We start from the raw sequence: 13,910 nt of genomic DNA on the forward strand, positions 1-13,910 counted from the left end.
ATCCTGGACCACCCTGGGGACACTTTGGGGACATCAGGGCCACCCTGGGGACACCAGGAACCATCCTGGGGGTATCAGGGACACCCTGGGGACATCCTGGGGACATCAGGGACACCCTGGGGACATCAGGGGCCATCCTGGGGACACTTTGGGGACATCAGGGACACCTTGGGGACATCCTGGGGACATCAGGAACCATCCTGGACCACCCTGGGGACATCAGGGACCACCCTGGGGACATCCTGGGGACATCAGGGGCCATCCTGGGGACACTTTGAGGACATCAGGGACACCCTGGGGACATCAGGGACCATCCTGGGGACATCGGGAACCACCCTGGGGCCATCCTGGACCACCCTGGGGACATCGGGGACACCCTGGGGACACTTTGGGGACATTGGGGACCATCCTGGGGACATCAGGAACCACCCTGGGGACATCACGACCACTCTGGTGACACCAAGAGCCACCCCCGGTGACACTTTGGGGACATCGGGGACGTTCCCACGGCTCCTGGGGGCAGCAGAAATCCCCGAGCCGTCAGAAAGAGAGAGAAGAGAGGAAGTGACAGCGCGGGTGACAGGCGGGTGACAACACCGGGACAGGGGGTGACAAACACGGGACAACGGCGGGGGGGCAGAAAATTGTCCCGGGATGGGTTAAAAGGGCAGGAATTTATCCCGGGATGGGGTAAAAAGGGCGGGAATTTATCCCGGGATGGGATAAAAGGGCAGGAATTTATCCCGGGATGGGGGAAAAGGGCGGGAATTTATCCCGGGATGGGATAAAAGGGCAGGAATTTATCCCGGGATGGGATAAAAGGGCAGGAATTTATCCCGGGATGGGATAAAAGGGCGGGAATTTATCCCGGGATGGGATAAAAGGGCGGGAATTTATCCCGGGATGGGGGAAAAGGGCAGGAATTTATCCCGGGATGGGTTAAAAAGGGCAGGAATTTATCCCGGGATGGGATAAAAGGGCAGGAATTTATCCCGGGATGGGATAAAAGGGCAGGAATTTATCCCGGGATGGGTGAAAAAGGGCAGGAATTTATCCCGGGATGGGTAAAAAGGGCAGGAATTTATCCCGGGATGGGGGAAAAGGGCAGGAATTTATCCCGGGATGGGGGAAAAGGGCAGGAATTTATCCCGGGATGGGAGAAAAGGGCAGGAATTTATCCCGGGATGGGTGAAAAGGGCGGGAATTTATCCCGGGATGGGATAAAAGGGCGGGAATTTATCCCGGGATGGGTTAAAAAGGGCGGGAATTTATCCCGGGATGGGTGAAAAGGGCAGGAATTTATCCCGGGATGGGGGAAAAGGGCAGGAATTTATCCCGGGATGGGATAAAAGGGCAGGAATTTATCCCGGGATGGGGGAAAAGGGCAGGAATTTATCCCGGGATGGGGTAAAAGGGCAGGAATTTATCCCGGGATGGGTAAAAAGGGCAGGAATTTATCCCGGGATGGGTGAAAAGGGCAGGAATTTATCCCGGGATGGGATAAAAGGGCAGGAATTTATCCCGGGATGGGGGAAAAGGGCGGGAATTTATCCCGGGATGGGATAAAAGGGCAGGAATTTATCCCGGGATGGGGGAAAAGGGCAGGAATTTATCCCAGGATGGGATAAAAGGGCAGGAATTTATCCCAGGATGGGTAAAAAGGGCAGGAATTTATCCCGGGATGGGGGAAAAGGGCAGGAATTTATCCCGGGATGGGATAAAAGGGCAGGAATTTATCCCGGGATGGGATAAAAGGGCAGGAATTTATCCCGGGATGGGATAAAAGGGCGGGAATTTATCCCGGGATGGGTAAAAAGGGCAGGAATTTATCCCGGGATGGGTAAAAAGGGCGGGAATTTATCCCGGGATGGGGGAAAAGGGCAGGAATTTATCCCGGGATGGGTGAAAAGGGCGGGAATTTATCCCGGGATGGGATAAAAGGGCAGGAATTTATCCCGGGATGGGATAAAAGGGCAGGAATTTATCCCGGGATGGGGTAAAAGGGCAGGAATTTATCCCGGGATGGGATAAAAGGGCAGGAATTTATCCCGGGATGGGGGAAAAGGGCGGGAATTTATCCCGGGATGGGTTAAAAAGGGCAGGAATTTATCCCGGGATGGGTAAAAAGGGCAGGAATTTATCCCGGGATGGGATAAAAGGGCAGGAATTTATCCCGGGATGGGGGAAAAGGGCAGGAATTTATCCCGGGATGGGATAAAAAGGGCAGGAATTTATCCCGGGATGGGATAAAAGGGCAGGAATTTATCCCGGGATGGGTAAAAAGGGTGGGAATTTATCCCGGGATGGGATAAAAGGGCAGGAATTTATCCCGGGATGGGATAAAAGGGCGGGAATTTATCCCGGGACAGGGCAGGAGGGGCCGGGGCCGCCCCCGGGCTCTGAATTCTCCGCAGCCCCGGAAATCCCCGGGGGGGGCGGGACCGGCACCGAACGGGGCCCGGGGGGGTTGGGACGGACGGACGGACACGGGAGGGGACGGAGGGACGGACGGACAGGCGGACACGGGGAGGGACAGAGGGACACGGGAGGGACAGAGGGACACGGGAGGGACAGAGGGACACGGGGACGGACGGACGGACGGACGGACGGAGGGACCGCGGGGTTCGGAGCGCGCCCAGAGACCCCGGACGGGACGGACCCGGAAGAGCCGCGAGGGAACCAGAACGGAGAGACCGAACCGAGGCCGAACCGCGGCCGAACCGAGCCCGGACAGAGCCCGAACCGAGCCTGAACCGAGCCCGAACCGAGCCCGAACCGAGCCCGAACCGAGCCCGAACCGAGGCTGAACCGAGCCTGAACCGAAGGTGAACCGAGTCCGAACCGAGCCCGAACCGAGCCCGAACCGAGACCGAACCGAGCCTGAACCGAGCCCGAACCGAGCCCGAACCGAGCCTGAACCGAGCCCGAACCGAGCCTGAACCGAGCCCGAACCGAGCCCGGACAGAGCCCGAACAGAGCCCGAACAGAGCCCGAACCGAGCCCGAACCGAGCCCGAACAGAGCCCGAACCGAGCCCGAACCGAGCCCGAACCGAGCCCGAACCGAGCCCGAACAGAGCCCGGACAGAGCCCGAACAGAGCCCGAACCGAGCCCGAACCGCGGCTGAACCGAGCCCGAACCGAGCCCGAACCGAGCCTGAACCGAGCCCGAACAGAGCCCGAACCGAGCCCGAACCGAGCCTGAACCGAGCCCGAACCGAGCCTGAACCGAGCCCGAACCGAGCCCGAACCGAGGCTGAACCGAGCCCGAACCGAGCCCGATCCGAGCCCGAACCGAGCCCGAACCGAGGCTGAACCGAGCCCGAACCGAGCCCGAACCGAGCCTGAACCGAGCCCGGACAGAGCCCGAACAGAGCCCGAACCGAGGCTGAACCGAGCCCGAACCGAGCCCGGACAGAGCCCGGACAGAGCCCGAACCGAGCCCGAACCGAGGCTGAACCGAGCCCGGACAGAGCCCGGACAGAGCCCGAACCGAGCCCGAACCGAGCCCGAACCGAGCCCGAACCGAGCCTGAACCGAGGCTGAACCGAGCCCGAACCGAGCCCGAACCGAGCCCGAACCGAGCCTGAACAGAGGGTGAACCGAGCCCGAACCGAGCCCGAACCGCGGCTGAACCGAGCCCGAACCGAGCCCGAACAGAGCCCGAACAGAGCCCGAACCGAGGCTGAACCGAGGCTGAACCGAGCCCGAACCGAGCCCGAACCGAGCCCGAACCGAGCCTGAACAGAGGGTGAACCGAGCCCGAACCGAGCCCGAACAGAGCCCGAACCGACCCATCCCGGAGAGACCGAACCGACCCCTCCCGGTGCTCCCGGAGAACCCGAACCGAGCCTGAACCGACCCTTCCTGGAGACCCAGAACCGACCTAGCCCGGAGAATCGGACCGGAGCCTTTCGGGTGCTCCCGGAGAACCCGAACCGACCCCGGACCGACCCCTCCCGGTGCTCCCGGAGATCCCGAACCGAGCCTGAACCGACCCTTCCTGGAGACCCAGAACCGACCTAGCCCGGAGAACCGGACCGGAGCCTTCCCGGTGCTCCCGGAGAACCCGAACCGACCCTGAACCGACCCCGAACCGACCCCTCCCGGTGCTCCCGGAGAACCCGAACCGACCCTTCCCGGAGAGCCGGAACCGACCCCGAACCGACCCCGTCCCGGTGCTCCGGTCCCATCACCGGCTCCAACCCAAAGACCCCGCCGGTGCCGCCGCCCCCCGCCCCTGTTCCGGTGCCTCCCGGTGCTCCCGGTGCCTCCCGGTGCCTCCCGGTGCCTCCCGGTGCTCCCCCCGGGATGGAACCCCCGGCTCTGCTGGCGCTGGCCCTGGGCACCCTGGGGGTCATCGCAGGTGAGGATGAGGAGGAAAAAAACCCCGACCCCGGGTGGGGGTGACGACCCCCGGGACCCCCTTTGGGTGGGGGGAACCACCTCAAAACCGGGAATTTAATTCATCTTTATCAAATCCGTTAAAATTAAAAAAAAAATCCAGCGGGATTTTCCCTCTCCCTCCCTCCCTCCCTCCCTTCCTGGAGCGTTCCGGGAAAGCGACCGGGGAAGGATCGGAAATCCCGGCCCCGCCGGGGGAATCCCCCCGGTCTCCACCGGGGGCTCATCCCGGGGGGGCTTCCGAGGGACCGCGGGGGCTTCCCCGCATTTTTGGGGGGTTTTTTATTTCTCTGCTTCCCCCTCCTCACCTCGGGGGGGGTTCCCTCGGGTGGTTTCTGGCTGGTTTTAATCATTTTTCTGTTGTTTTTTTCACCGTTTTCCTGTTGTTTTCTGCCTGATTTTCCCCTTTTCCCCCCATTTTCCCCCATTTCTCCACATTTTCTCCCAATTTCTTCCCGTTTTCCTGCTGTTTTCTGCCCGATTTTCCCCTTTTCTCCCCATTTTCCCCCATTTTCTCCCATTTCTCCCCATTTTCTCCCAATTTCTCCCCGTTTTCCTGCTGTTTTCTCCCATTTTCCTGTTCTTTTCTTCCTGATTTTCTCCATTCCCCACATTTTCTCCCCATTTCCCCCAATTTCTCCCCATTTCTTCCCATTTTCCTCCCATTTCTCCCCATTTCTGTGCTGTTTTCCCCCCATTTTCCCCATTTCCCCCCATTTCTCCCCATTTCTCCCCATTTTTCCCCATTTTCTCTCCATTTCTCTGCTGTTTTCCCCCATTTTCTTCATTTTCTCCCCATTTTCCCCCATTTCTTCCCATTTTCCTCCCATTTTTCCCCATTTCTCTTCTGTTTTTCCCCATTTTCCCCCCATTTCCCCATTTCTCTGCTGTTTTCCCCATTTTTCCCCCAATTTCTCCCCATTTTCCCCCATTTCCCCCCATTTTTCCCCATTTCCCCCCGATTTTTCCCCATTTCCCCCAATTTTTCCCCATTTCCCCCCATTTTTCCCATTTCTCTCCTGTTTTTCCCCATTTCCCCCCAATTTCTCCCCAATTTTTCCCCATTTCCCCCATTTTTCCCCATTTTCCCCCCATTTTTCCCCATTTTTCCCATTTCTCTCCTGTTTTTCCCCATTTTCCCCCAATTTCCCCCGATTTTTCCCCATTTCCCCCAATTTTTCCCCATTTTCCCCCAATTTTTCCCCATTTTCCCCCCATTTTTCCCCATTTTTTCCCATTTCTCTGCTGTTTTTCCCCATTTTCCCCCAATTTTTCCCCATTTTCCCCCCATTTTCCCCCCATTTTTCCCCATTTCTCTGCTGTTTTCCCCATTTCCCCCCAATTTTTTCCCCATTTCCCCCGATTTTTCCCCATTTCCCACGATTTTTCCCCATTTCTCTCCTGTTTTTCCCCATTTCCCCGCATTTCCCCCCATTTCCCCCCATTTTTCCCCATTTCTCTGCTGTTTTTCCCCATTTCCCCCCAATTTTTCCCCATTTCCCCCCATCTTCCCCCATTTCTCTGCTGTTTTTCCCTATTTCTCCCCATTTTTCCCCATTTCCCCCCATTTTCCCCATTTCTCTGCTGTTTTTCCCCATTTCCCCCCAATTTTTTCCCATTTCCCCCCATTTCCCCCCCATTTCCCCCCATTTTCCCCATTTCTCTGCTGTTTTTCCCCATTTTCCCCCAATTTCTCCCCAATTTTTCCCCATTTCCCCCGATTTTTCCCCATTTCCCCCCATTTTTCCCCATTTTCCCCCCATTTTTCCCCATTTCCCCCCATTTCTCTGCTGTTTTTCCCCATTTCCCCCCAATTTTTCCCCCAATTTCTCCCCAATTTCTCCCCATTTTTCCCCATTTCTCTCCTGTTTTTCCCCCATTTTCCCCCATTTTTCCCATTTCTCTCCTGTTTTTCCCCATTTCCCCCCATTTTTCCCCATTTCCCCCCATTTTTCCCATTTCTCTGCCGTTTCCCCCCATTTCCCCTCCCAGCCCTCTCCGAGGACCCCGAGCTGTTCATCCCTCAGTTCCCAGAACTGGGGACCCCCTTCGAGGTCACCTGCGCCATCGGCTCCGGCTCGGCCACCGATTTCAGCATCACCGCCGACAGCCGGAGCTTCCCGGTGACGCTGAGCCAGGACCGGCGCCGGGCCACGGCCGTGGTCACCGTCAACCGCACGGGCAGCGTCCGGCTGTGGTGCGCGGTCGGCGTGGGCGGCGTGGAGAGACGGACGGGCAAGAACGTGGGGATCTACTGTGAGTGACGGGGGTGGGGACAAATGCCGGTGTCACCAGTGCCTGGTGTCACCAAATCGGGGTGTCATCAAGTTGGGGTGTCATCAAATTGGGGTGTCATCAAATCGGGGTGTCATCAAGTTGGGGTGTCATCAAATCCCAGTGTCACCAGTGCCTGGTGTCACCAAATCGGGGTGTCATCAAGTTGGGGTGTCATCAATCCCTGGTGTCACCAAATCCCGGTGTCACCAAATCGTGGTGTCACCAATCCTGGTGTCATCAATTCCTGGTGTCACCAAATCCCGGTGTCACCAAGTTGGGGTGTCATCAATCCTGGTGTCATCAAATCGGGGTGTCATCAAATCCCGGTGTCATCAATCTCTGGTGTCACCAATCCCTGTGTCATCAATTCCTGGTGTCATCAAATCTTGGTGTCACCAATCCCGGTGTCACCAGTCCTGGTGTCACCAATCCCTGGTGTCACCAATCCCGGTGTCACCAATGCCTGGTGTCACCAATGCCTGGTGTCACCAAATCGGGGTGTCATCAAGTTGGGGTGTCATCAAATCGGGGTGTCATCAATTCCTGGTGTCACCAAATCGGGGTGTCATCAAGTTGGGGTGTCATCAATTCCTGGTGTCATCAATTCCCGGTGTCATCAAATCTTGGTGTCATCAATCCTGGTGTCATCAAATCCTGGTGTCATCAATCCCTGGTGGTGCCAAATCCTGGTGTCACCAATGCCTGGTGTCACCAAATCCCAGTGTCATCAATTCCTGGTGTCACCAAATCCCGGTGTCATCAAATCCCGGTGTCACCAATCCCTGGTGTCACCAATCCTGGTGGTGCCAAATCCTGGTGTCATCAATCCCTGGTGTCACCAAATCGTGGTGTCACCAAATCAGGGTGTCACCAAGTTGGGGTGTCATCAATGCCTGGTGTCACCAAATCGTGGTGTCACCAAATCCCGGTGTCACCAATGCCTGGTGTCACCAAACCCTGGTGTCATCAATTCCTGGTGTCACCAAATGCCAGTGTCACCAATGCCTGGTGTCACCAAATCAGGGTGTCATCAAATTGGGGTGTCATCAAATCGTGGTGTCATCAATCTCTGGTGTCACCAATCCTGGTGTCACCAGTCCTGGTGTCACCAAATGGGTGTCATCAAATCCCGGTGTCACCAATGCCTGGTGTCACCAATCGTGGTGTCACCAAATCCTGGTGTCACCAATCCTGGTGTCATCAAATCCCGGTGTCACCAAATTGGGGTGTCAACAAATCGTGGTGTCACCAATCCTGGTGTCACCAAATCCCGGTGTCACCAGTCCTGGTGGTGCCAAATCGTGGTGTCATCAAATTGTGGTGTCACCAAATCGTGGTGTCACCAAATGCCGGTGTCATCAAATCCCGGTGTCACCAAATCGTGGTGTCACCAATGCCTGGTGTCATCAATCCTGGTGTCATCAATTCCTGGTGTCACCAATCCTGGTGTCACCAAATCGTGGTGTCACCAAATCGTGGTGTCACCAATCCTGGTGGTGCCAAATTGGGGTGTTGCCAAATCGTGGTGTCACCAGTCCTGGTGTCACCAAATCCCTGTGTCACCAATCCCTGGTGTCACCAAATCGTGATGTCACCAAATTGGGGTGTCATCAAATCCCGGTGTCACCAAATCGTGGTGTCACCAATCCTGGTGTCATCAATTCCTGGTGTCACCAATCCTGGTGTCACCAAATCCTGGTGTCACCAATCCCTGGTGTCACCAAAACTTGGGATAAGGATGAGGAAAAGGTGGGATAGAGAACCAGGAAAAATCAGGAAAATTAGGAAAAATTAGGAAAAATCAGGAAAAATTAGGAAAAATCAGGAAAAATATGGAAAAATGAGGAAAAATTAGGAAAAATTAGGAAAAATTAGGGAAAAGCAGGAAAAATTAGGAAAAATCAGGAAAAATATGGAAAAATCAGGAAAAATTAGGAAAAAAGCAGGAAAAATCGGGAAAAATCAGGAAAAATCATTAAAAATCAGGAAAAATCAGGAAAAAGCAGGAAAAATCAGGAAAAATTAGGAAAAATCAGGAAAAATTAGGAAAAATCAGGAAAAATTAGGAAAAATTAGGAAAAATATGGAAAAATGAGGAAAAATGAGGAAAAATTAGGAAAAAGCAGGAAAAATTAGGAAAAAGCAGGAAAAAATCAGGAAAAAGCAGGAAAAAAGCAGGAAAAAAGCAGGAAAAAAGCAGGAAAAATCGGGAAAAATCAGGAAAAAGCAGGAAAAATCAGGAAAAATTAGGAAAAAGCAGGAAAAAGCAGGAAAAAAGCAGGAAAAATCGGGAAAAATCAGGAAAAAACCACGAAAAAAGCAGGAAAAATCGGGAAAAAATCAGGAAAAATCAGGAAAAATCAGGAAAAATCGGGAAAAATCAGGAAAAATCAGGAAAAATCGGGAAAAATCAGGAAAAATTAGGAAAAAGCAGGAAAAATTAGGAAAAAGCAGGAAAAATCAGGAAAAATCAGGAAAAATCGGGAAAAATCGGGAAAAATCAGGAAAAATCGGGAAAAAGCAGGAAAAATCGGGAAAAATTAGGAAAAATCAGGAAAAAGCAGGAAAAAAGCAGGAAAAAATCAGGAAAAATTGGGAAAAATGGGGAAAAATCGGGAGAAATCAGGAAAAATATGGAAAAATATGGAAAAATCAGAAAAAATTAGGAAAAATCAGGAAAAATCAGGAAAAATCAGGAAAAATCGGGAAAAAGCAGGAAAAAGCAGGAAAAAAGCAGGAAAAATCGGGAAAAATCAGGAAAAATCAGGAAAAATCAGGAAAAATCAGGAAAAATCAGGAAAAAATCAGGAAAAATCAGGAAAAAATCAGGAAAAATCAGGAGAAGAAGAACCCCGAGCCCACCCCGCTCTCCCCGCAGACGTCCCCGTGCCGGAGCTGAACGTTTCCACCGAGCGACCGACGGCGGGCTCGGAGCTGCGGGTCCTCTGCTCCCTTCCCCCGGGAGCCACGGCCGACGTCCAGCTGCGGATCCTGGCCGGGAATCGCGTCCTGGGGGACTGGGGGCCGTCGCCGCTGGAATCGGCGCTGCGGCCGAGCCGGGAGGACGCGGAGCTGGAGCTGAGCTGCGAGGCCGAGCTGCAAAATATCTCCCGGAAAAATTCCAGGAGCATTCGGGTGTTGGGTGAGGTGGTCCCGGTGGGAATTCTGCTCCGTGGAGGGGTTTTTGGGGTTCCTTATCCCGGATTTTCCTGTTCTTTATCCTGGATTTTCCTGTCCTTTATCCCGGATTTTCCTGTCCCTTATCCCGGATTTTCCTGTTCTTTATCCTGGATTTTCCTGTTCTTTATCCCGGATTTTCCTGTCCTTTATCCCGGATTTTCCTGTTCTTTATCCTGGATTTTCCTGTTCTTTATCCCGGATTTTCCTGTCCTTTATCCCGGATTTTCCTGTCCTTTATCCCGGATTTTCCTGTCCCTTATCCTGGATTTTCCTGTCCCTTTTCCCAGCCTTTTCCTCATCCTCATCCTCATCCTCATCCTCATCCTCACCCTCATCCTGCCTTTTCCCAGCCTTTTCTTCATCCTCATCCTCATCCTCATCTTCATCCCACTTTTCCCAGCCTTTTCCCGGCCTTATCCTCATCCTCATCCTCATCCTCATCCTCATCTTCATCCCACCTTTCCCAGCCTTTTCCTCATCCTCATCCTCACCCTCATCCTCATCTTCATCCTCATCCTCATCTTCATCCTCATCTTCATCCCACTTTTCCCAGCCTTTTCCCGGCTTTTCCCACCCTCATCCTCATCCTCACTCTCATCCCACCTTTCCCATCCTCATCCTCACCCTCATCCCTCTTTTCCGCCTTTTCCCGCAGCCGAACCCCGTCTGGAGGCCTCGGGGTGCCCGTCGCAGCAGAACTGGACGGAGGGCGAGGACGGGAACCTGACGTGCCGAGCCTCGGGCTGGCCGGAGCCCCGGGTCCGCTGCTCCAAGGACGGGAATTCCCTTCCCGCCGGAATTCCGCGTCCCGCGCTCCGCCAGCACGCCGGGATCTACCGCTGCCGCGCCACCAACGAGCTGGGCACGGCCGAGCGCGACGTCACCGTCTGGGTCCAGTGTGGGTCACGGGCTCCTGGGGGGGTTGGGGGGCTTTTTTTGGGGGGTTTTGGGGGGGTTTTGGGGTTCTTGGTGGTCCTGGGGTTATTTGGGGTCTTGGGGGTCTTTGGGGTTTTTGGGATGTTTGGGGTCTTTGGGATTTTTGGGATATTTGGGGTTCTTTGGGATATTTGGGGTCCTGGAAAGTCCTGGTGGGTTTTTGGGGTCTTTGGGTTCCTGGTGGTCCTGGGGTTCTTTGGGGTCTTGGGGGTCTTTGGGATATTTGGGATTTTGGGGTTCTTTGGGATTTTTGGGATTTTGGGGTCCTGGGGGTTCCTTGGGGTTTTGGGGGTCTTTGGGGTCTTGGGGGTCTTTGGGATGTTTGGGATATTTGGGGTCCTGGGGGTTCTTTGGGGTTTTTGGGGTCTTTGGGCTCCTGGTGGTCCTGGGGTTCTTTGGGGTTTTTGGGGGTCTTTGGGGTCTTTGGGATATTTGGTGGTTCCTTGGGGGTTGTTTGGTTCCTGGTGGTCCTCGAAAGTCCTGGTGGGTTTTTGGGGTCTTTGGGTTCCTGGTGGTCCTGGGGTTCTGTGGGGTCTTGGGGGTCTTTGGGGTTTTTGGGATTTTGGGGTTCTTTGGGATATTTGGGGTCCTGGGGGTTCCTTGGGGTTTTGGGGTCTTTGGGTTCCTGGTGGTCCTGGGGTTCTTTGGGGTTTTTGGGGGTCTTTGGGATTTTTGGGATATTTGGGGTTCTTTGGGATGTTTGGGATATTTGGGGTCCTGGGGGTTCCTTGGGGTTTTGGGGGTCTTTGGGGTCTTGGGGGTCTTTGGGATTTTTGGGATGTTTGGGGTCTTGGGGTTCTTTGGGGTTTTTGGGGGTCTTTGGGATTTTTGGGATATTTGGGGTTCTTTGGGATGTTTGGGATATTTGGGGTCTTGGGGGTCTTTGGGGTTTTTGGGGGTCTTTGGGATTTTTGGGATGTTTGGGGTCTTGGGGTTCTTTGGGGTTTTCGGGGGTCTTTGGGATTTTTGGGATATTTGGGGTTCTTTGGGATATTTGGGGTCCTGGGGGTTCTTTGGGGTCTTGGGGGTTTTTGGGGTCTCAGGGGTCTTTGGGATTTTTGGGGATCCTGGGGGTTCTTTGGGATTCTTTGGGGTTTTGGGGTCTTTGGGTTCCTGGTGGTCTTGGGGTTCTTTGGGGTCTTGGGGGTCTTTGGGATTTTTGGGGTTCTTTGGGATTCTTTGGGATTTTGGGGATCCTGGGGGTTCTTTGGGATATTTGGGGTCTTGGGGGTTCCTTGGGGTTTTGGGGGGGTCTTTGGGTTCCTGATGATCCTGGAGATCTTTGGGATTTTTTGGGATCCTGGTGCTTCTTTGGGATTTTTGGGTTCTTGGGGCTTTTTTTGGGGACGGGATTTTTCTTTCCTTGGGGTCCTTTGGGATTTCCACCCCCTTGGCGCTCCCCCCATCTCCCCTCCGCCCCCCACCCCATTATTCCCCCCCAGACTCCGACTCCATCCCGCTGCTCCCGCTGCTCCTGGGGCTGCTGCTGCCGGCTCTGGCCCTGCTGGCCTTGGCCACCTTCCTCTTCCTCCACCGCCGGGCCACCAAAATCGGCCACTACTGGCTCTGGAAGCGGCAACCGCCGCCGCCGCCGGGCCCTCGGCCACCGCCACCGCCGCGTCCCGAGGGACCCGCGGTGCCGTAACCGGGACCACCGGGACCCCCCTGCCCAGCCCGAGGGCACCGGAGCGGGACCGGGGAGATCCGGTGGCGCCGGATCGCGGCGTTTTGTGCTCGCCGAGGGTCGTTGGGTTGGGTTGGGTTGGGTTTGGGTTGGGTTGGTTTGGTTTGGTTTGGTTTGGTTTGGTTTGGTTTGGGTTGGTTTGGTTGGGTTGGTTTGGTTTGGTTGGGTTGGGTTGGTTTGGTTTGGTTTGGTTTGGTTTGGTTTGGGTTGGTTTGGTTTGGGTTGGTTTGGTTTGGTTTGGTTTGGTTTGGTTGGGTGTTTTTTTGGGGTGAATTCGGTGGTTTTTGGGGGTGTTGGAGGTCCTGGAGTGGAATTTCCCGGGATTTTGGGGGAGGAGGAGGAGGAGGGAGGGGACGGAGAGGGGACACGTCCCGATAATAAACGGTGGCAGGTGACATCGGCGGGATGGCGGAATTCCGGGCTGGGGGTGGCAGCGGGGTGGGGGGAGTGACCCCGGATTGTCCCCAGTGTCCCCCAGGGGACATTCCCAGTGTCCCCAGTGTCCCCAGTGTCCCCAGTGTCCCCCAGGGGACATTCCCAGTGTCCCCAGTGTCCCCAGTGTCCCCCAGGGGACATTCCCAGTGTCCCCAGTGTCCCCCAGGGGACATTCCCAGTGTCCCCAGATTGTCCCCAGTGTCCCCAGTGTCCCCCAGGGGACATTCCCAGTGTCCCCAGATTGTCCCCAGTGTCCCCAGTGTCCCCCAGGGGACATTCCCAGTGTCCCCAGATTGTCCCCAGTGTCCCCAGTGTCCCCCAGGGGACATTCCCAGTGTCCCCAGTGTCCCCCTGCCCATTCCCAGTGTCCCCAGTGTCCCCAGTGTCCCCCAGGGGACATTCCCAGTGTCCCCAGATTGTCCCCAGTGTCCCCCAGGGGACATTCCCAGTGTCCCCAGTGTCCCCAGTGTCCCCCAGGGGACATTCCCAGTGTCCCCAGTGTCCCCCAGGGGACATTCCCAGTATCCCCAGTGTCCCCAGTGTCCCCCAGGGGACATTCCCAGTGTCCCCAGTGTCCCCAGTGTCCCCCAGGGGACATTCCCAGTGTCCCCAGTGTCCCCAGTGTCCCCCAGGGGACATTCCCAGTGTCCCCAATGTCCCCCCTGCCCATTCCCAGTGTCCCCAGTGTCCCCCAGGGGACATTCCCAGTGTCCCCAGTGTCCCCAGTGTCCCCCAGGGGACATTCCCAGTGTCCCCAGTGTCCCCCAGGGGACATCCCCAGTGTCCCCAATGTCCCCCCTGCCCATTCCCAGTGTCCCCAGTGTCCCCCAGGGGACATTCCCAGTGTTCCCAGTGTCCCCCAGGTGACATTCCCAGTGTCCCCAGTGTCCCCCCCGCCCATTCCCAGTGTCCCCAGTGTCCCCCAGGGGACATTCCCAGTGTCCCCCCAGTGTCCCCCCCTGCCCATTCCCAGTGTCCCCAGTTCGTGCCACCCCC

The 13,910-nt window shown here is 55.5% G+C and overlaps 1 protein-coding gene across 2 annotated transcripts; it reads left to right on the forward strand.

Annotated features, from left to right (window-relative positions):
- The first annotated feature begins 2,503 nt into the window (after positions 1-2,503).
- On the forward strand, positions 2,504-12,874 carry LOC147647614 (intercellular adhesion molecule 1-like). Of its 2 annotated transcripts, XM_086871303.1 has the most exons (7): positions 2,504-2,825; positions 3,373-3,824; positions 3,878-4,364; positions 6,395-6,658; positions 9,558-9,821; positions 10,515-10,757; positions 12,238-12,874. In XM_086871303.1, the coding sequence occupies exons 3-7, from the start codon at positions 4,310-4,312 to the stop codon at positions 12,438-12,440; spliced, it is 1,029 nt and encodes a 342-aa protein (XP_086727429.1). In that variant the 5' UTR covers positions 2,504-2,825; positions 3,373-3,824; positions 3,878-4,309; the 3' UTR covers positions 12,441-12,874. The 2 variants fall into 2 exon arrangements, with proteins under 2 accessions (XP_086727429.1, XP_086727428.1); XM_086871302.1 differs by lacking the exons at positions 2,504-2,825; positions 3,373-3,824 and having other exon boundaries at positions 4,198-4,364; positions 10,515-10,755.
- Positions 12,875-13,910: the final 1,036 nt, after the last annotated feature.

Source organism: Cyanistes caeruleus, chromosome 35, assembly GCF_971803275.1.
Source record: "Cyanistes caeruleus chromosome 35, bCyaCae1.hap1.1, whole genome shotgun sequence".
NCBI classification, from domain to species: Eukaryota; Metazoa; Chordata; class Aves; order Passeriformes; family Paridae; genus Cyanistes; species Cyanistes caeruleus.

Coding starts and splice junctions, on each gene's coding strand:
- LOC147647614 (XM_086871302.1), top strand. CDS start 4,310: ATGGAACCCCCGGCTCTGCTGGCGCTGGCCCTGGGCACCCTGGGGGTC. Junction 4,365..6,394: donor CACCCTGGGGGTCATCGCAG/GTGAGGATGAGG, acceptor TTCCCCTCCCAG/CCCTCTCCGAGGACCCCGAG. Junction 9,822..10,514: donor CAGGAGCATTCGGGTGTTGG/GTGAGGTGGTCC, acceptor CTTTTCCCGCAG/CCGAACCCCGTCTGGAGGCC.